The 22,842-nt window shown below is 45.0% G+C and overlaps 1 protein-coding gene across 1 annotated transcript; it reads left to right on the forward strand.

Moving 5' to 3' along the window:
- The first annotated feature begins 55 nt into the window (after window positions 1-55).
- Window positions 56-21,099, forward strand: LOC117377272 (uncharacterized). Its single transcript, XM_033973655.1, has 19 exons — window positions 56-71; window positions 183-289; window positions 685-963; window positions 1,053-1,146; window positions 1,269-1,336; window positions 1,425-1,664; window positions 1,759-1,806; window positions 1,887-1,997; window positions 2,153-2,203; window positions 2,290-2,364; window positions 2,452-2,520; window positions 2,594-2,665; window positions 2,749-2,814; window positions 3,079-3,144; window positions 3,386-4,351; window positions 11,764-13,122; window positions 14,200-14,538; window positions 15,379-16,489; window positions 16,544-21,099. The coding sequence occupies exons 1-19, from the start codon at window positions 56-58 to the stop codon at window positions 21,097-21,099; spliced, it is 9,693 nt and encodes a 3,230-aa protein (XP_033829546.1).
- Window positions 21,100-22,842: the final 1,743 nt, after the last annotated feature.

Below are 22,842 nucleotides of genomic sequence, written 5' to 3' on the forward strand. Positions count from 1 at the left end.
GTTTTGAACAGGTGCTGTTCAGGTGTTCTGTTCTAAGCACTGCCAGAGTTTCGTGATGTCTCCTATGTTTGGTATGGGTTTATTTTGTATTATATTATTACTGATTGTGTTGTGTATGTGAGCAGTTTAATTACAAGTTGTAGAGATGAAATTAAGAATACAATGTTTTTGTATCTTTACAGTGGGGATTGGGACTGGTTGGCGTCCTGCCGTGCGCCACTGGACACGCTCCTCTTTCACCGGGAAACAGCTGAGAGTCTGCATCCCACCTGAATCCCCCAACAAGGAGGTATGTCCATTTTATTTTAAAAGTTTATAGTGTGTAGACACAGTGATGTGACATTTTTAAGAGGTTATTTTAGTCTGTCAGCCAGGTGTGTAAATGCAGTGCTGCCAGCCTATGCATATTAATTGTGCACATTAACCATGGCTCAACAGCCACCATCATCTCCATTAACATATGAACTGGCATCAGCTGAGTTGCGAAATGTTGTTTTGGGAGTTGTTAAAACAGAAAACATGGTTGTATTTCACACTGTAGCAGCAGATGCAAACACATTGTACATTTACTGGTGTAAAAGTAATCATGGATAGATTATTAGTAAACTGTTAACTAAAATGTAAAAGAAATTGGGTTAATATTACACACTTCAGTGTTTAATAAATGCTGTTCTTGTTTTCCAGTTGGTCTTGGTTATCGGGGATTCACATCTCAGATCCTTCGTGGAGAGAGATGTGGACATCAGAGCAGATGGCCCATACTCCTTTAGGTACATTTGCTCCCCTGGTGCTACAGCTGACACCTTGGAGACTGACGTACGCCATTCCACTGTTGACCAACGCGTGTCAAAATGTGTGGTGCTGGCTACGGGCAACGACTCTTCCACCAGGGGCCAGACAGTGGAGCGGGCACAGAAGAACTTCCAGAGTCTTCTGTCTACAGTAAAACGTCTTTGCCCAAAGGTATGCACTCCCAACAGTGTCACATTTGTTACCACCAAAACACACTGTCACCTCAAATAGTTTGTGAGCTAAAATTTGTATTTTTTTAGACATGTGTGCTGGACTTCCCGGCTCGTCATGTGGTCAGTGTGGCCAAGCAGAACCAGTTTCGTGAAGCATACCAGGCAGCAGCAGAGGCAGAAGGTAAGACAAAGTACATGTGCTTGAGTAAAAGTCAAATACGGTAGAGAGATACATAGAGTATATATAGAGAAGAGTATATATAGAGAAGAGTATATTTGAAATTGTATTATGTGTTTTTGTAGGGCTGCAGTATGTATTCTGTGTGGACAGCTTCCCTATGAAGAACTTGCGTCTCTGGGCTAAGGATGGTGTAAGTAATACAAATACTGTTTGTGTGTTGACATAATGTGTATGTGTGACAGAGCAGTGTAATAATTAATGTTATTGTCTTTATGCAGATCCACCTCAGTGTACCTGAAGGCATGCGAGTCTTGTCTGACTTGATCTGTAAGGCCATCAGGGAGCTGTCTGAGAGCACCGTGGATTCTGCCCACCCAAGCCCGAAGACACCTGCCGCCCCGTGTGTGAAGCCCCTGCCGAAGACCCCAGATGTGGTTGTGACCTGTCCCACATCCAGAGCAGTCCGAGTCCCATCTACCACTCCACAGACGGACTCTGAGGGCTGGGAATTTGGAAAGGTAGAGAAAGTGTACAATAGAAAATATATGCTCTGTTATATGTGCCGTGGCCAAATTTCTTATGTGAAAGTGCTAACTGACTTTATGTTTTCAGAAGAGTCTACAGTTGACTGCCACCACGAGAAATGTTTCCCTGCGACAGGTTAGTAAATGTTAACATTATTTTTCAATTCATCAATCAATGTTAGGTCTAAAAATCCTCACTGAAACCATATTTTTCAGGTCACTGGTCTGTGTGCTATTCCCGTGTCTGCTGGCCGCTTTGCTGTTTTGTCTGCACCGCAGAAGACTCCTGCAACCTCAAAGAACCCAACTACCCTGGCAACAAAGAAGGTAAAACAAATGGGCAAATGTATTGATTTGTGAATGTAAAACATAAAACTGTTGTTTAAATATAGTTTTTGTTTGTGAATCTAAAACATAAAAATGTTGTTTAAATATAGTTTTTGTTTGTTGATCTAAAACATAAATGTGTTATTTCAATATAGGTGAGTCAAGCAAGGACTGCCGTGCCAAGTAGAAGACAGCCAAAGAGACAGGTATATCACAAGATCATGGTTATATGTGCTGTTGAAAATGAAATTGAAAACTGTTTGACAATAACTACCAATATCTATGTTTTTAGATGAAGCATGCAGCCAGAGTTGGGGAAGCAGCGAGCTCAACATCAAGCTGGCAACCTCGAGTTGTGCTGAAAAAGGTTTGATAAAATATTTACTTCATATTTGGATAGAAAATACATAATACAAGATTGGATTTGTCTAATTGGTATTTGGTTCTTTTTTAGCTGGAGACAACTGTGGCAGAGGCGCCAGTCAGACCTGCTATCAACACAGCACCGACAGAAGATCAGCAGGTATATATCATTTCAAAACATGTCTGTGGGTGGGGTGTCTGGATATATCTAAATCTGAAATCTTCTGTTTTAGGTGCAGACTGATGCTGTGACAGTGACACTACGTCCATCTACCTGCACAGAGCCTGAAGTGGTCGTGGAAGTGGTATGTTCAGGCAGAATGTTTTATATCAAAGCAAGTATTATTTGATTAAGTCATGTTCATGACAATATCTATTCTGTGTGCAGGTGAAGCCTGATGTGAAGAGACCCAGGAGGACCTCCAGTCCTGTTCACAGAGAAGCAGATGTGCAGGTGTGTTAATAAAGTGCTAATACTATAAAATGGCATGCAAAATAATAGTGATTAATCTGTATGTGTAAGCTGTGTTTCTGAGTGTGAATGCTAGTGCTGCTGAGTGTGTATGAGTTTTAATAGAAACTGTTTCTAATTAAATAGTAAATTGGTAAAGTGGGTAATTTCAAAACTATGGGGGGGGGGGGGGGGGGATATCAGTGGAAGTATTATGTATTATGTGATTACACCATGTTCATAACAATATCTATTGTGTGTGTGCAGGAGGAGCCTGATGTGAAGAGACCCAGGAGGACCCCTAGTCCTGTTCACAGAGAAGCAGATATGCAGGTGTGTTAATAAAGTGCTAATAATAAAAGAAAATAGCATGCTATAACATAACATAATAGTGATTAAACATTGTGGTATGTAATCTATATGCACGCCGTGTTTCTGATTGTGAATGCTACATGTGTGCTGCTGAGCGTGTATGTCTATGTCTATGCGTGTATGTGTATGTATGAGCGTCTTTTTAATAGGAAACTGTTTCAAATTAAATGGTAATAACATTGTTGTCTTTTTTGTTTCTTAGGTACCAATGAAGAAGGTCTGCTGTGGAAAGCAAGTCCCTGTTTCCAGACTGCAGCGGCCGTCACCCGAAGAGTGCAAAGCAAAAGTGGCCAAGAAGGATTCCTGCCATGAAAAACAAGCATCTGTTCAACTACAGCCTCTGCAGCACGAAGACAGCAAAGCTCCTCAGTTTGACAATATTGTTGGGTCATTTCATCAAGGACACACAATATTTCATCCACAAAGTAGAGGAAAGCAGTGCATGGCCATTGCTTTGGCTGCAATTGTTAAACACACACACCTGCGGGAGGTGCATGAATGGTCTCAGAAAGATCTAAACATGGTTTTACTGGAAGGTGATCATCTGTACATAAGGAAGAAGCATCGTATTCCTGGGGATCAGTCTTATTTGGGAGCTTTCGATTTTAAAAAGGAGGAGAAGCTGTTTGGCAAGACGTTTTGTTTGAAAATGGTCACTGTTATTGGACGTCTGCTTTCAGCCACCAACCCTGTGGAAAAAGTATGTTTTCTTACTTTGAAGACAGCTCTGGAAGAACATCTTGCTACTGACAACGCTTGTCTCTTCACCATGTCAGGCACTACATGTGCTATTATCGCTAAAAATGGCATGTATGCTATTGTGGACTCCCATGCACGCAGTAAATCTGGGATGGTAGATGGCAATGGTTCAAGTGTTGTTGTGTTTTTCCAGAGCATCAGTGAAGTTTATGACCACATAATCCAACTTGCAGCAGGATTCATTGATTCAAATGTTGAGTTTGAGCTCAATAGCGTGGCAGTGACTTTGAAAGACTGTGACTGTGATGGTGTGACTGCTGAGCCTACTCTGGGCTGTCCTGAACCTCATGCTGTGACTGAACTTAAAAGTAACCCCAATTCCTGTGTTACTGAAAGTACTGCTGCAACTGACACGGCTGGTTTGAAAGCTTGTGATCCTGGATTCAAGACAAAGGAAAATTTACCAGAAGTAGGACACAAATGTGCCAGAACACAAATGAAATCTCCATTGCACAAAAAGCGGTCCAGGGTTGACACAGAGTTAAAAAGTGGATCTCCAATTGTCAAGAAAGCCAAACTGCATGATGCAAATGACATTACAATCGTTGGTCATGAGGAAAATGCTTTGCAGTTTAATCCTCTTTCTGAAAAAGTGTGCAAGGCAATTTGCAAATTTCTTCATGTTGAATTTGAAAATTGCAATGTTAATTTTATTTTATTTTTTTTTATTTATTTATTTGATAGGGACAATGCACATTAATGAACATCTGTTGTAAACAAATGTAAATATGCCGGATTATAGCTACAGAGCTAATTTACATCCGCAGTCCCCAGGCAGGTAAAAAGTACAACAAATACATCACATTCGTACAATATACAAGAGTTAAAAAGTGAGAAGTAGAGTTAAAAAAAAAAAAAAAAAAAAAAAAAAGGTAAGAAAAGTAAGAAGGGAGGTCCATGTATTGATTAGTGATCACATGACTGATTTGATTTCAGCCAGCGTTTGAGTTGAGTTTTAAAAGTGGATAATGTGGAGCACTCTCTTATTTGAAGTGGAATGCCGTTCCAGATCTTACTCGCCTTCACAGAAAGAGCATTTTGTCCAAAGGCAGTTTTTCTATAGGGCACCTCACAGTCTCCTCTGGATGAGGCCCTGGTCCTCATGCTTCGGGTGTTTTTTGTTTTGAAAAGGTCTGACATGGGAGGCGGGGCTAATCCATGTAGCACTTTGTAGATAAAACATGCATATTTAAAATGTTTAAAATTATCAAAACTAAAAAGATTATGCTTTTTTAAAATATTACAAACATGGAAAGAAAGCGGTTTCCTATCAAAGACCTTTAGGGATTTTTTGTAGAGTGATTCCATTATTTTGAGTGTATTTAAATTTGTTAAAGACCAACTTGTGATACAGTATTCAATGTGAGATAATATCATTGAGTGGAGAAACACTCTGGCAGCATCAAGGGTTATAAATGGCCTGATTTGCTTAAAATTTAGGAGATTGAATTTAACTGTTTTGGTAATTCTTTTAACATGATTCTTAAAACATAAAGTAGAGTCAAGTGTGACACCAAGGTACTTAAATTCGGTTACAATTTGTAATTCTTCTCCTCTCAAGAACACTCCTGAATGTTTTAAATCTTGTGGCTGCTTTGTAAACATCATACAAACAGTTTTTTTAGTATTTAGCAACAGACAAGATTTAAGCAGCCATTCATTTACAGACTCCATTGCTGTAGTTAAAATGGAGGATGCCTCTTTTATACTCCTCGCATGCGTGTAAATCACGGCGTCATCGGCATACATTTGAAAGTCAACATTTAAACAAATTGAAGGTAAGTCGTTAATATACAGTGAGAATAAAAGCGGGCCAAGTATTGATCCTTGAGGCACACCAACTGGAACATCTACAAGGGACGATTTGACACTGTCAATATGTACACATTGCTTCCTGCAGAGTAGGTATGATTTAATCCATTCAATTGCATCTGGAGAAAAATTGAAGTTTGTTAATTTTGTCAATAGTATGTCATGATTGACAGTGTCAAACGCCTTTTTAAGATCCAAAAACACTGCACCAACACATGTATTATTGTCTAATTTGCTTTTCACCTGTTCAATAAAAAAACTATTTGCCGATTCAGTGGAATGATTTACACGGAACCCAAACTGCATCGGGTGTAGAGCAGAATGGCCTTTGTTTAAGTGTTCATTTATAATTTTTGCAACCCACTTTTCAGCAACCTTGGAAAGTACTGGAAGGATACTAATTGGCCGGTAGTTGGTTATATTTGATCTGTCACCAGACTTGTAAATTGGGGTGACTGTAGCCAGTTTCCAAGAAGATGGGACAGCTTTTTGTTTAATTGATAGGTTAATCATATGTGCTATTGGTGCAACAAAAGAGTCTTTGCATAACTTTAAGAAATGTGTATCCAGCCCATAAATGTCTTTGGTTTTAGAGTTTTTTAATGAACCAATAATATTGGCAACTTCTAGCTCTGTTATTTCCTGTAGATTAAAAACAGGCAACGCTTGGTCAATGGGTCTAATGCTGAGCTCAGGTGGTGGAAACAACTTTGTTATCTCTAAGACAGAGTTAAGAAAGAAATTATTGAATTCAGTGACTAATTGATTTGAATTCGACACTATAGTATTGTTTATTTTAAGCTCAATTTCTTGTTTTGTGCTTCTCTTTTCTTTTCCAAGTAATTTGTTAAGATTTTGCCAGACCTTTTTGCCATTTCCCTTTGCTTCAGAAATAATGTTCATGAAAAATTTAGCTTTCGCTTTACGCAGACATTGTGTCACTTTATTTCTCAAGGAGGTGAATTTTTGTCTATCTGTAATAAATCGAGATTTTAAATATTTTTTAAGTTGCATGTCTCTGGCTTTCATAAATTTCCTGCATTCATCATTTATCCAAGGTAGTGAATTTTTCTTTCTATTGTGTTGATGCCCTCTTTTGGTAAAGTTTGATATTATTTCATTAATTTTAGTCATAAACCAACAGCTACTTTTTTCTGTGTCCTCACTTTGTATTATTTCATTCCAGTCAATTTCTTTTATTGTTGTCACAAGACTTGATAGTTGATTTTTTGGAATAAAACCTATATTTTTTGATAAGTCTTCTGAAGGCCTATATGAATTATTGTAACGTTTTTTTGAAAGTTTTCTGGAGAAGAAAATGGCATTATGATCAGACAATCCTGTCATATAGTTAAAGGTTTTAAGAATCCTTTCAGGATGATTTACAAAAAGTAGGTCTATCAATGTTTTAGAATGTGAAGTAATTCGAGTGGGTTGTTCAATTAACTGACAAAAATTAAAATGGTCTGTGACTTGTTTCAAGTGCTTTCTGGCCTTCTTATCAATCCAGTTTATGTTAAAATCACCAATAATTATTATTTCTTTGTTTAAATCACAATTATTAAGAAGAAGTTTTAGTTTATCATAGAAATCCAACTTGGCAGATGGCTTACGATACATACAAATTATGGTGAAAGACATTCCTGTTGACAATGAGATGTCTACACCAACACACTCAAGTTGGACTTCTTCTGGCCATTCAATCTGTTTACATTTTAGAGTGCTTTTAACATAGAGTAAAACTCCTCCGCCCCTCCCATTTGCCCTGTCATTTCTGTACACATTATACTCAGGCATAGTAACCACGGAATCAGGAGAATTATGCGTTAACCATGTTTCAGAGAGACCCAAAAAGTCTATGTTGGAGTTGCAGAGCAAATGTTCCAGCTCTTCTCTTTTAGGTGTCAAACTCCGTATGTTCAGATGACCGCCTAATAAGCCTTTGGGTTTGGCTTGCGGATCCCAGATTGTTTTTGCTTGATTCAGTGTATGAGAAATTTTTGATGCCCTGTGCTTTTTAAAGACGGGATTTCTAAAAGTTTTCGCTTTTATTGTCTGAGAAACATGTGAATGCAACGTGGGACACTTACCACTAGAGGTCCCGGTCCCCTCTGGGCGTGTGTCTGACTGTGTCTCTGGTAAAATCCGAGCAGTTTGAGTTTGTGAAGCGTGTGAAAAGTTCCTTGACATCTTGTGCTGTGCCGGTACACTCTGCGTGCCGCTATCCACAAATCCTAAAGGCGCTGTAGAATAATGTAGAATCCCACGCGATCCGGAATCATATTGTGGACAGCAGGAGGTGGTTGTTCCCGGATCAGCTGACAGTGTGAAATCAGCTGACAGATAGTGCAGCGGTGCCATGAGTGTTGCCCCGACATTTACCACAGAGTGTAATGCTGCAATCCCGGGACGATTACACCTCTCTGTTATCACGACGGGCAAAGCAGAGTCTCCTCGCAGGCACGGGAGTCCTGTCACCGCCTGATCCACACCCAGCCCACCCTGCACGGGGCCACTCCACACCAGGGTGCCTGTTGTCACCGACGCCGCAGGGTACGGAGTCCACGGGCCAGCCGCTCCACGTTCATGAAGAGCAGGCCACTGCAAGGCGGGAGGTGATTCCACGTTACTCATAGGTGAGTGAGCCCAAACGGCCGCAATGGGATGATAGTCCCAGAATGGAATCACAAAGGATGTCGGGACAGTGCCTGGAGTTGAAGGCTTATCGTACTGTTGTGGACCCGGATTCAGTTCGATGTCACCAGCAAGAAGTAGTATAATTGCGAGCTGAGAAAGCACACGGGTCCAGTTGTTTGAGCGTTCTTGTTTGGTTAATTGTGCCTTTGCGCGTAAGTCTGCGCGCCCTTCTTTCAGAAAGACTGAGAACAGAACATGCTGGCTCCTCAGGTTCGGTAGATAGACCTCGTCGGTGGTCCTTTTTATCAGGCAACATCTTAGGGTTAACAAACATGTCGCAACCACAAACAAGAGGGTAAACCAGCATTTAGATGACCCAAGCAGATAAGAAAAAGCAGCAGACACAGCACCTGCCAGACCGTGCGAGCGCCCAGCGGCCATCTTGAGTCCGTTCTGTCAGGACACAGACCTAATTAAAGAGTCCTTATGCACTGGTGATGCCGGGGTGCCATGTCATAATGAGAAGATTGTTGCCGATGGTAACTGTTTCTTCCGTGCCATTTCTCAAGCCATAAGTGGGACACAGAAACACCATAGAAGAATCAGACTGAACGCAGTGAAGCACTTAGAAAAGAATCCTGAAAAATATCACTGCCTTTTGAATGAAGAACATCAGCATTTGACTGTGGCAGAGTACATCAAACTGCAAAAGATGTGTTATGTCAACACCTGGGCAACACAAGCTGAAATTCAAGCCACAGCTGATTGCATTGGAGTTGATATTTACACCTTCTATCAAGGCAAATGGTTAAGATTTCAAAACAGTGCAAAACAACAGTCCGCTGAAGGCATCTACCTACAGAATCACGGAGCTCATTATGAACATGTTGTCTGTGTCAAACAAGGTCAACAAAATGACTGTTATAAACTGTGTACGTTTGGTGAGCCCCAGGGACACGTCACAAGATCAGCACATGCAATGACTGTCTTCAGTTCAAATCCTCTTGATGAAAATACTATTGACAGATCACATGAGAACAAAAACATCTTATTGTCAAAGTATTTAAGGAAAAAGAAGGCACAGAAGAAGAGAGAATATGAAAATGTGAAATATCATGAAGAGGAGGGATATCGATTGAAAGAAAGAGGAAGGAGTAGTGGAAAATATAAAACTGATCTGCAACATAAAGAATGTGTTAAAGCATACAGTGTGGAAAAATACTGTCATGATGTCAGTTTTCCCTGTCCTCCCGTGCTCTCTCCCCCTCCCCTACCTGTGTGTCTGGAGCTGGGTGGAGTGCCTGACTCCTCCCGTGCACACCTGGGGTGCATCAGCCTAATCACCACCACCTGCTGCTGAGTACAAGAAGGCTTGGCAGTCTACACTCGGTGCCAGACCGTCCGCGTGTAAAACGTGAATGTTTCTTGCTAAGCTTTGTTATATGGTACTTTCCTGCAAATGCTCATTTGGATTTATGCACCCTCCAGATTCCTGCCTCTACTCGCCCAGCTCCTGCCGCCACGTTCCAGTCCCGGTATCGCTTCCAGCTCGTCTTGTCTCCTGCTCGTCTCGTCTCCTGCTCGTCTCGTCTCCAGCTCGTCTCGTCTCCTGCTCGTCTCGTCTCCTGCTCGTCTCGTCTCCTGCTCGTCTCGTCTCCTGTCCGGTCCTGGTCTCTGGTTTGTCACCCGCTCCCCGCTCTGGTCTTCGTCTGATCCGCCTGCCCTGGTACCGCACCTGCTTCTATCCCCGTCCTGGTCCTGTCCTGCCCGCCTCTACCTGCACCGCACCCGCCTGACCCGTCTCCCGCTCCCCGGTTCCTGTACCTGCTCTTGTGACCTGTTTAAAGACTGCATTTTCACCGCTGTAAATAAACACTGTTAAAACTGCTCTGGTCTGCATCTTTTGGTCCTATCCGCACCGTTACGACAGAACGGTCTGGCCACTATGGACCAAGCAGGCTCAGATCCGGACCAGACGCGCCGCCTCACGCACTCTCACCCCGAGGCGGTGCTGGGTCAGCACGAACAATCCATTCGAACTCTATTGGAGCTAAATCAGACATTGTCCCAGCAGGTGGCACAGCTTAACCACCAGGTGGCCGCGCTCCTCGTCACCCCGCCTGCTGCAGCTGGAGCGCCACCATGCCTCCCGGAGCCGAGAGGCACGGATCCGGAGCCGTATGCTGGACAACCTCACCTCTGTCGCGGATTCCTGTTCCAGTGCGAGTTCATGTTCCAGCAATGCCCTTCTCGTTTCAGCTCGGGGGCCACCAAGATCCGATATATATGTGGATTACTCCGGGGCAGAGCTCTCCAGTGGGCAGAGGCGCGCCTAATGAAGACGTCTGTGGATAGCCTGGATTTTAATGAATTTGTGTCCACGTTTAAGCTGGTGTTTGACCACCCGCACTACCAGGACAATGCTGCCTCCCGGTTATTGACTCTCAGCCAGGGCTCCAGGACGGTAGCGGATTATTCCATTGAATTCTGGACACATGCGGCGGAGCTGGACTGGACGGACAGCGCGCTGCGGGCTGTGTTTGTGCGGGGCCTGAACGAGACTTTGAAAGATGAATTGGTTTCCCGGGACGAACCCCCCGACCTGCGGACCCTCATCTCCCTCACTCACCGTATAGACAACCGCCTACGGGCTCGTCGCCGAGAGAGACGCCGGTCACCGGCCCCGCCGGAGCCACGCGCTGCCCCGCCCCCGCCGGATGAGCCCATGCAACTCAACAGGACCCTTGTGTCGGCCGAGGAGCGTCAACGGAGGCGTCGTCTGGCCGGGGCTTGCCTCTACTGCGGTGAGCGCGGACATTATGTGGTCACTTGCCCAGTTCGGCCAAAAGGGGGGGCCCACCAGTAGCGCTGGGAGTACTGGTGGGCGAGCAACACATCCTGGACTCTTCTAATAGACTGCGGCTCAGCGCCACCCTGTGCGTTCGCACAGAGACCTTATGCGTTTCCGCCCTTATCGACTCCGGGGCTGAGAGGGACTTTATTGATGCCCAAGTCGCGGAGCAGCTCGGGGTCTACCTGGAGCCCCTCGAACGCCCCTTAAATGCCCAGGGGCTCAATGGACGTTTTCTGGGGCACATCACTCACATCACAGAACCTGTCACCGTGATTCTGTCCGGCAACCACCAAGAGAACCGTCAGTTTCATGTCCTGTCCTCCTCCGCTTCTCCTCTGGTCCTTGGTTACCCCTGGCTACGGGCCCACAACCCTGTTTTCGATTGGGCCAGGGGCGGAGTTTCGGGCTGGAGTCCCGATTGCCACGCCAAGTGCCTTCGGTCCGCCCTCCCTCCGGCCGGGAGGTCCGTTCCTGTCGCTGATCCGTCCCCAGACACCCCCAATCTGTCCTCGGTGCCTGCTGAATATCACGACCTGGGGGAGGTTTTTAGCAAGAGCAAGGCCCTCTCTTTACCGCCCCACCGCCCATATGACTGCGCCATTGACCTCCTGCCGGGTGCCCCACTACCATCTAGCAGGCTATATAACCTGTCTAAACCTGAACGCGAGTCAATGGAGGACTATATCCGTGGGTCCCTGGCTGCCGGAATCATCCGCCCGTCCACTTCACCCGTGGGAGCGGGGTTCTTCTTTGTGGCTAAGAAGGACAAATCCCTGCGGCCTTGCATTGATTACCGGGGTCTGAACAATATAACTGTAAAGAATAAATACCCGCTTCCCTTACTGGACTCGGCATTTACGCCCCTCCACGGTGCGACCATCTTCTCCAAGTTGGATTTGCGGAATGCGTACCACCTGGTGCGCATCAGGGAGGGAGACGAATGGAAGACGGCCTTCAAGACACCCCTGGGACATTTCGAATACTTGGTTATGCCCTTCGGTCTCACCAACGCCCCTGCCGTATTCCAAGCCCTCATCAACGATGTGCTCCGTGATTTCCTTAACCGATTCGTCTTTGTTTACTTGGATGACATCTTGATTTTCTCGCGGTCCCCCCAGGAGCATCACCAGCACGTTCGCCAGGTTCTCCAGCGCCTCCTCGAGAATAAACTGTTCGTGAAAGCTGAGAAATGCGAGTTTCACGCAGAGGAGGTCAGCTTTTTGGGCTTCATTGTGGGGCGGGGCCAAGTAAGAGCTGATCCTGAAAAGATCCAGGCTGTCACTGAGTGGCCCGTTCCTACCAGCCGGAGACAGCTCCAGAGATTTATCGGCTTTGCCAATTTTTATAGACGTTTCATCCGGGATTTTAGTAGGGTTATCTCGCCCTTAACTAAACTCACCTCTCCTGCTTTGCAGTTTGCCTGGTCTCCTGAGGCGCAGACAGCCTTCGAGAAGCTTAAGAGACTATTTACCTCCGCTCCCATCCTGCACCAGCCCGACCCTTCACGGCAATTCATCGTGGAGGTCGACGCCTCCGACTCGGGAGTGGGGGCCGTGCTTTCGCAGAGGTTCGACCCCCACAACCGCCTCTGTCCCTGCGCCTTCTTTTCCCGGCGATTGTCCTCGGCCGAGGTCAATTATGACGTGGGGGATCGGGAGCTCCTTGCCGTAAAGCTGGCCTTGGAGGAGTGGCGCCACTGGCTCGAAGGGGCGGAGCAACCATTCATCGTCTGGACCGACCATAAAAACTTGGAGTACATCCAGTCCGCCAGGCGCCTCAATCCCCGTCAAGCTCGTTGGTCCCTCTTCTTCAGCCGCTTCAACTTTCTCCTCACCTACCGCCCCGGATCTCGGAACGTCAAACCAGATGCCCTCTCCCGCCAGTTCGCCCTGGAGGATAGCCCGGTCACCGCAGAAACAATTATCCCCTCCTCGTGTGTGGTGGCCGCGGTCCATTGGGATATCGAGGACACCGTCCGAGAGGCCCAGACCAACGACCCCGACCCAGGTAACGGCCCTCCAGATAAACTGTTTGTTCCCGATTCTGTCCGGTCTCAGGTGCTCCAGTGGGTCCATGCCTCCCGTTTCGCCTGCCATCCTGGTGCCGGTCGCTCTCTCTCCCTCCTCAGGAGACGCTTCTGGTGGCCCACGATGGACACAGACACCCGGGCTTATGTCGCCGCCTGCCAGGTATGTGCTCGGGCCAAGGCCTCCCACTCACCCCCTTCTGGTCTCTTGCATCCTCTCCCAGTTCCTCGTCGCCCTTGGTCCCACATCGCCTTGGACTTCGTGACGGGCCTTCCCCCTTCCCAGGGGAACACGGTGGTTCTCACCATTGTGGACCGCTTCTCCAAGGCCGCCCATTTCGTTGCCCTGCCTAAGCTCCCCACAGCCAAAGAAACTGCCGACCAGCTGACCAGTCATGTCTTCCGACTCCACGGCATCCCGGTGGACATCGTGTCCGACAGAGGGACCCAATTCACCTCTCAGGTATGGCGGTCTTTCTGCAACAGTTTGGGGGCCACGGTTAGCCTCACGTCCGGGTTCCATCCACAATCTAATGGGCAGACGGAGCGGGCCAACCAAGACCTGGAGTCGGCCCTACGGTGCACAGCCTCCGCCAACCCCGCGACCTGGAGTACTCACCTGCCCTGGATAGAGTACGCTCACAACTCCCTCGTGAGTTCCGCCACTGGTATGTCTCCCTTCGAGGCATCGCTGGGATATCAACCCCCTCTCTTTCCCACGGAGGAGAGGGACCTCGCCGTCCCGTCTGTTCAGCGCCATCTCCAGCGCTGTCGCCGGATCTGGAAGAAGGCCAGGGCGGCCCTTCTTCGGGCTGGAGCGCGCACTAAGGCGACGGCCGATCGCCACCGTGTCCCGGCGCCCGTATACCAACCTGGCCAGATGGTTTGGCTCTCCGCCAAGACGGTCCCGCTGAAGACGGACTCCCGTAAGCTGTCCCCCCGATTCCTGGGACCGTTTAAGATCATGAGGATCATAAATCCATCGGCGGTGCGCCTCCAGTTACCCCCGTCTCTCCGGATTCATCCGACCTTTCACGTCTCCCAGGTTAAACCAGTCCGGACCAGCGACCTGTGCCCTCCGGCCGATCCCCCACCGCCCGCCCGAGTCATTGACGGCCACCCGGCGTTCACCGTCCGCCGCCTGATTGACGTTCGTCGCCGTGGTAGGGGCCTCCAGTACCTCGTCGATTGGGAGGGTTACGGTCCGGAGGAGCGATCCTGGGTGCCCAGGGCACGCATTCTGGACCCCGACATGGTGAGAGACTTCCACCGCGCTCATCCTGACAAGCCTGGGGGTCCACCAGGAGGTGGACCTTAGGGGGGGGGTACTGTCATGATGTCAGTTTTCCCTGTCCTCCCGTGCTCTCTCCCCCTCCCCTACCTGTGTGTCTGGAGCTGGGTGGAGTGCCTGACTCCTCCCGTGCACACCTGGGGTGCATCAGCCTAATCACCACCACCTGCTGCTGAGTACAAGAAGGCTTGGCAGTCTACACTCGGTGCCAGACCGTCCGCGTGTAAAACGTGAATGTTTCTTGCTAAGCTTTGTTATATGGTACTTTCCTGCAAATGCTCATTTGGATTTATGCACCCTCCAGATTCCTGCCTCTACTCGCCCAGCTCCTGCCGCCACGTTCCAGTCCCGGTATCGCTTCCAGCTCGTCTTGTCTCCTGCTCGTCTCGTCTCCTGCTCGTCTCGTCTCCAGCTCGTCTCGTCTCCTGCTCGTCTCGTCTCCTGCTCGTCTCGTCTCCTGCTCGTCTCGTCTCCTGTCCGGTCCTGGTCTCTGGTTTGTCACCCGCTCCCCGCTCTGGTCTTCGTCTGATCCGCCTGCCCTGGTACCGCACCTGCTTCTATCCCCGTCCTGGTCCTGTCCTGCCCGCCTCTACCTGCACCGCACCCGCCTGACCCGTCTCCCGCTCCCCGGTTCCTGTACCTGCTCTTGTGACCTGTTTAAAGACTGCATTTTCACCGCTGTAAATAAACACTGTTAAAACTGCTCTGGTCTGCATCTTTTGGTCCTATCCGCACCGTTACGACAAATACAAAACTGACCTGGAACATAAAGAGAAATTGAAAGCACTGAGTGTGGAAAAGTATAAAACCGACCAGGAACATAAAGAGAAGTTGAAAGCACTGAGTGTGAAAAAGTACAAAACTGAACAGGAACATAAAGAGAAATTGAAAGCACTGAGTGTGGAAAAGTACAGAACCGACCTGGAACATAAAGACAAGTTGAAAGCACTGAGTGTGGAGAAATACAAATCCGACCTGCAACATAAAGAGAAGCTGAAAGCATATAGTTGTGAAAAATACAGAAGTGATTTGATACACCAAAATAAAGTTAAAGCTGAAAGTGTCCGGAACTATAAAGCAAACCCTGATCTTCGACAAAAATTAAAATCAATAAATAAAGCCAAATACCACAAAGACAGTACTTTCAGGCGTAAAGTCCTGGATAAAAAACAATTCAAAAGAAATCAAGAAAAAGTGCTGGCTGATCAGATGAACGTTGTAATGAATGAGTTTTTAAAGAAAGCCAACGATGGACCTGAATTTATTTGCTGTGTATGTTTCCGATCCATGTTTAAAGCAGCAGTAGTTCCATACAAACAAAAGAACTACAAAAACAAAGCAGCTCAAGTAACGGCGGAAACATGTGTCTCAGATGAGTATTTGCATGAATGTACCTCTGAGTGCAATGCACCATGTCCATTACAAGAATCAAGAGGTGAGCTTTGGATGTGCAAGGTTTGTCATTCAAAGATCCGAAGAGGTGTAACCCCAGCAGAATGGTGGGGAAACAATTTACAACTGGATTCAATTCCTCTTGAGTTGGCTTGTTTGAATCATCTTGAAAAACATTTGATTGCTTTAAACATTCCATTTATGAAAGTATTAGCTTTACCAAAGGGTGGTCAAAATGGATGCCACGGACCAATTTTTTGCGTCCCTTCTTCAGTAAATCATACTTGTTCTGTTTTGCCTCGGTCAAATCTAGAAGGTTGTCTGTTACGTGTTAAATTAAAGCGCAAGCTATCTTACAAAGGACATTATGAATATCACTTTGTCGACACAAATCACCTGAAAGAAGCACTGAAATATTTAAAGGAAAACAATCAATATTATCAAGACATAGAAATAAATGAAGAATGGGTGAATGAGTTTGCTAAAGAAGAAGAAAACCAAGCACAAGACGACTCTAATGGTAATGCACAAAACAGTTCCCCTGAGGATGCCCAAGACAAAACTCAACATGAAGAAGAAAAACACACAGAAGAAGTCTCCAACAATAATTCAAAACAAACTGAGTCTCCTGATGAAGAAGATGAAACTCTACATGACCGGCAAAACCACTGTATTTATCAAGATTCTTGTTCCATGCCTGTTGATCTTGGTCAAGAAACTCTTGATCAGGGTTTTGAAGATATAATTAATCTGGCACCTGCTGAAGGAAACAATCCTGTGCGTATTTTGTCAGATAAAGATAATGAAGCAAAATCCTTTCCATATCTTTTTCCATCAGGGAACAATACTTATCATACGCCCAGACAGTACTACTTGACATTGGCACGATATTTTAATAACAGAATATTGCACGCTGATGGAAGGTTTGCAAAGTGCGTTGAATACATTTTTTTTGCACAATACATGTCAGAAGTTCAGCAAGTCATTCAGCAAGTGTCAATAGCATCACGCAAAGGACACACAAACCCTGCAGGCCAAAAAGACAACGCTCCACAAAACATCGAGTCTTTGCAGGACATCATTAAGACTGATGAAGGATATCGTTTTCTAAGGCCTATAAGAGGTACTCCAAGCTTCTGGCAGGGTGCACAAAAAGATTTACTTGCCATGGTGCGGAATCTGGGAAAACCTACTTTTTTTTGCAGTTTTTCGTCTGCAGACTTGCGCTGGGGAGGGCTTTTAAATTCAATTTTGAAGCAAGAGGGGAGAACTGAAACTTCTGAGAGTTTGGAGTATGCTGAAAGGTGTGAACTGTTGCGTAATCGCCCTGTCACTGCAGCACGCATGTTTGACTACAGGTGGCATCTCTTGTTGAATTATGTGTTACTATCTTCATTGAATCCAATTGGAAAGATTAAAGATTACTTTTATCGAGTAGAATTTCAACAACGTGGATCACCCCATGTACACGCTTTATTTTGGATTGAGGATGCTCCTGAGATTGGAAAAAACACAGATGAAGAAGTGGTGCAATTCATCGACAAGTACATAACATGTGAAATACCCACACAAGATCAGCAATTAGCTGAAACTGTTACCTCCGTGCAGCAACATTCTCAACGGCATTCAAAAACATGTAAGAAAAAGAATACAGCCTGCCGGTTCAATTTCCCACGCCCTGTATCTGAACGTACTTTCATCACCAAAAAACAGAAAATACCAAAGTGCCCAAAGTGCCAAGGTGACACTGCAACCAACAGCCAAGAACAAAATAAAAACACTGTGGAATGCATATGCTCTCAGAATGAACAGAACTTTATGAAAGAAGAGGATGCAATGAAAATACTGACAACTGTTAAAAAAGCACTTCTGGATAAAGACAATCCCATTACGAGTATCCAGCAACTGTTTCAAAATGTTGGCATTACGCAGGAAGTATGGGAGAAAGCACTTAAATGTGTTGAAAAACGCATGCAAATTGTCCTGCAAAGAGATGTCAATGAAATTTGGATTAATCCATATAATCCACTTTTGTTGAAATGTTGGAATGCCAACATGGACATCCAATATGTGGTTGATGTATATGCTTGTATCGTTTATATTATCAGCTATATGTCCAAATCTGAGAGAGAGATGGGGCTGTTGTTGAAACAAACACACCAAGAGGCAACAAAACAGGGAAATTCTGATGCCAAAGAAGCTATGAAGAAGATTGGTCAAGCCTACCTCCATAACCGTGATGTGTCTGCACAAGAAGCTGTGTACAGAATCACTCAAATGCACCTGAAAGAATGTTCAAGGAAAGTTGTGTTTATCCCCACAGGTGACACAATTTTCAAACTCACCAAACCACTAAATGAACTGAAAAAGTCAGGAAACAATGACATTTGGATGACTGGATTTGTGGATCGATATAAGAACAGACCACAGAATGACACTTTTGATAATATGTGCATAGCCACATTTGCATCAGAGTATCGTGTCTTAAGTACATCAGAAAAGAAATCCAAAAATGTGATTAAGTTACAGAATTCATGTGGATATATTTCAAAACGATACAGAACCAAACCTGCTGTTGTGCGCTATACACGGTTTTCGGAAACAAAGAATCCTGAGCTATATTACAAGAGCCTGTTACAGCTGTTTTTTCCTTATCGTCATGATAACGACCTCAAACCTTCATCATTTCATTCTTTTGAACAGTTCTACAAAGAAGGCACAGTGCAGCTTGGCAACCAGACCGTTTCAGTAATGTCAATTGTGAACTCAAATAGATCTCACTATGACATTGAAACTGAAGATTTGGAAGAGATAAAAAATAACCTGGACTCTAATGAAATATTAGAGGATGCTTGGGCCATGCTTTGTCCTGAGCAAGAAGCTGAACGTTTGGAAGCCACTGATGAACTTGCACAGAGTAAACTGGATGATGAAGACCCCTTACCCCATATTCCTGATTTAGGGATAGCTAACAAAGAAACTGGTCATTTAGAAAAACAACACAATGCGATGACTCAAGCTGAAGGTTTGGAGTTAATTCGATCTTTAAACGACATCCAGCTGTCTATATTTTTCAAAATACAAAAGTGGTGCATACAAAAAGTCAATGGAAATGATCCAGAACCTTTACATGTGTTCATCACTGGTGGCGCTGGCACAGGGAAAAGTCACTTGATTCGGGCCATTCAGTATGAAGCCAATCGTCTGTTTGCTCCAATGCGACGCCACCCAGATAACATGAGTGTTTTAATAACAGCACCCACTGGTATGGCAGCATACAATCTAAATGCATCTACAATTCACAGTGCATTTAGCATTGGAACAGATGTGACACTTCCCTACATACCATTAGGTGAAGAAAAACTCAATTCTCTCCGTGCCAAATATATTGACCTGAAGTTAGTAATCATTGATGAAATATCAATGGTTTCTCATAAACTGCTCACATATATACATGGACGGCTGAGGCAAATCAAGCAAAGAGGTGATGTTTCCCCTTTTGGAAATGTCAGCCTTATAGCAGTTGGTGATTTTTATCAGTTACCACCAGTTATGGCAAAAGGCTTGTACACTGACAATCTACCTGTGAACTTTTGGTCAAGTTTCCAAATGGCTGAACTGAAAACAATTGTCAGACAGAAGGATACCACATTTGCAGAAGTACTGAACAGATTAAGAACACGATCGAAAGGGACACCCATGCTTCATGAAGACATCCACATTCTACAAAGTCGTGAAACTGGAGAGCAGTCTTCTGCTCTACATATTTTCCCAACAAATTCACAGGTAAACGAACATAACTTTAACCAGCTCCAAGCCACTTGTCCTGACTATCAAACAATAGATGCACAGGACTATCACTACAACAGGAAAACTGGAAAAATGGAAAGCAAAGTCACACCTCACAGTAAAGACAACCTCACCAGTCTGCAGAAACAGCTATTTTTGGGTGTTCCTGCTAGAGTTATGCTGTGTAAAAACATTGATGTTGAAGATGGATTGGTCAATGGAGTCTGTGGAACTGTAACACATATTAGTGAAACAGAAATAAATGGACTTCCTGAAGCTGTGTATGTTCAGTTTGATGACATCAATGTTGGTACACAGAGACGAAAAAAGTACCCATCCACTGCACCTGCTTTAATAAACTCCACACGGATACAGCCAGAGGAGGAAAGGGCTAACAGCAAAGGGGGGAAACGTCGTCAGTTTCCTCTTGCACTTGCCTGGGCTGTTACAATCCACAAAGTACAAGGCCTGACTGTTGACAATGCTGTGGTGTCGCTAAAGCAAGTGTTTGCCTCAGGACAATCTTATGTGGCTTTAAGTCGTGTAAGAAGTCTAGATGGCCTTATTATCCAGGACTTTGATGAAAAGGCTATTTATTGTAATGACGAGGTAAAACATGCCTTGGAAGCTATGCCACGCTTCTTGGATGACAATGTGTCACAAGCCAAACAGTCAGCTGATGTGTTAACCTTGTTTTTGATGAATGTTCAGGGTTTAGTAAAACATGTACCTGATTTGGTGTCATCCACGCAGCATTTACAGCCTGACTGTATAGCTGTGACAGAAACATGGTTAACATCTCAGTCTGCACTTCATAGTGTTGACATAGACGGTTATAGTTTTCACAGCCGTCCACGAAGTCTGGCATATGATCACAGCAAGCATCCGGCTCTTACTACACTCAAAAGTCAACATCACGGTGGAGTGGGCATGTATTGCTCCAACAACACTAACTATCACTTTCCTGATGTACCCCAATTTAATTTGGAGTCCTTAATTTACAAAAATGTAAATCATCAGGTTTTAGTTGCAGTTGTGTATCGTCCACCAACATATCCCATGTCTGTGTTCAAGCAGAATTTGAAAAAACTCCTAACCTGGCTACAGGCACAAAGTCAGTCAATTGTGGTTATGGGAGATTTCAATGACGACATATTGAAATCATCATCAGTGTGCAATTTCATGACCAGTTACGGATATGTTCAGAATGTCACGTCTCCAACTACAGAACGAGGCACTTTGATTGATCATGTATATGTCAAATCTGAACAATATGAGATTTCATCAGAAGTTGTTCCAACATATTTCAGTGATCATCAGGGCATAGCCTGCTCTCTTAAGATGAAGTCTGTTTAGAGTTTTTTTCTAATCCAAATGTTTTTTTATTTTTTGTTCAATATGAATTCAGACTGTATTTTCTGCTTATTGTAAATGTGCTCATTACTTGCTATGTAAAAGTCTGTCTGTAACATTTGTTCTGTCAATATTTTTTTGTTTTATTTCTACAAAATAAATTCTCTGTACATAAATACATGCAATTGTAATTTCTAATTTCTAACATATGTATTTTAAAAAGCCAGATGTCCGTGCTGAATTTCAAATATTTGTAACAAAGTATTTACCTTAGGCCCCATTCAAAAGTTTATGGGGGTGCTGTGGAGAAATGTACTGTCTGACCTATGTAAATTGTTTATAATTACATTCTGATCAACATTTTGCACAAAATGTAGATCAATGCCAGCAATAGGACACTGCATTTTTGAGTTAAGTGTAATTTAATACTTAAAAAAAAATCTTTTTTTTGCAGGCTGGCCACAACTACATTTTATGACTTAGAAAAAGTCAACAGAGTCGACTATAATTCAGCATGGGTCGAGTTAATTTTGCTGGAAGAAAATCCACAGCGCAAAAACATAGAATGTGAGAGATAAAATATTGAAAAAATGGGGTCCCACCCACAATGGCCGACTTCCTGTAGGGTTTAAGGTGAAGTCATAATATATTTTTTTTACTTTTCTTGAAATGTTCTATGCTTGTACCAAATTTCATTTGTCTGCAATGAAAAAGGTCTCTCATTGCCGTAATGTATTTCAAATTTTGAGGTGGCGCTATTGAGTCATTTTGAAACATAAATTTTTTTGAACATCAAAATAATACATTTTTCACCATCCATTTTTCCATCCATTTTCTTCGGCTCATCCGGGGCCGGGTCGCGGGGGCAGCAGTCTAAGCAGGGGCTCCCAGACTTCCCTCACCCCGGACACGTCCTCCAGCTCCTCCGGTGGGACCCCAAGGCGTTCCCAGGCCAGCCGAGAGACATAGTCCCTCCAGCGTGTCCTGGGTCTTCCCCGGGGCCTCCTCCCGGTGGGACATGCCCAGAACACCTCCCTAGGGAGGCGTCCAGGAGGCATCCTGAGCAGATGCCCAAGCCACCTCAGCTGGTTCCTCTCAACGTGTAGGAGCAGCGGCTCTACTCCGAGCTCCTCCCGTGTGACCGAGCTCCTCACCCTATCCCTAAGGGTGCGCCCGGCCACTCTGCGGAGGAAGCCCATTTCAGCCGCTTGTATCCGCGATCTTGTCCTTTCGGTCATTACCCAAAGCTCATGACCATAGGTGAGGGTAGGAACGTAGATTGACCGGTAAATCGAGAGCTTCGCCTTCCGGCTCAGCTCCTTCTTTACCACAACGGACCAATACAGCGACCGCATCACTGCAGACGCTGCACCGATCCGCCTGTCAATCTCACGCTCCATCCTTCCCTCACTCGTGAACAAGACCCCGAGATACTTGAACTCCTCCACTTGGGGCAGAGACTCACCACCCACCCGGAGAGAGCAAACCACCTTTTTCCGGTCGAGAACCATGGCCTCGGATTTGGAGGAGCTGATTCTCATCCCAGCCGCTTCACACTCGGCTGCAAACCGCCCCAGTGCCTGCTGCAGGTCCTGGCTCGAAGAAGCCATCAGGACAACATCACCAACCTTGAATTTTGGGTCCAATAAAATTGACTTTTCGTTAACGTTCAGGGGGTCAAAAGTGACTTCAATCCGGCCACCGAAATAATAAAGAATAAAAAAAATAATAATGGAAACGCATTTT

This window comes from Periophthalmus magnuspinnatus, chromosome 10 (assembly GCF_009829125.3).
Source record: "Periophthalmus magnuspinnatus isolate fPerMag1 chromosome 10, fPerMag1.2.pri, whole genome shotgun sequence".
NCBI classification, from domain to species: Eukaryota; Metazoa; Chordata; class Actinopteri; order Gobiiformes; family Gobiidae; genus Periophthalmus; species Periophthalmus magnuspinnatus.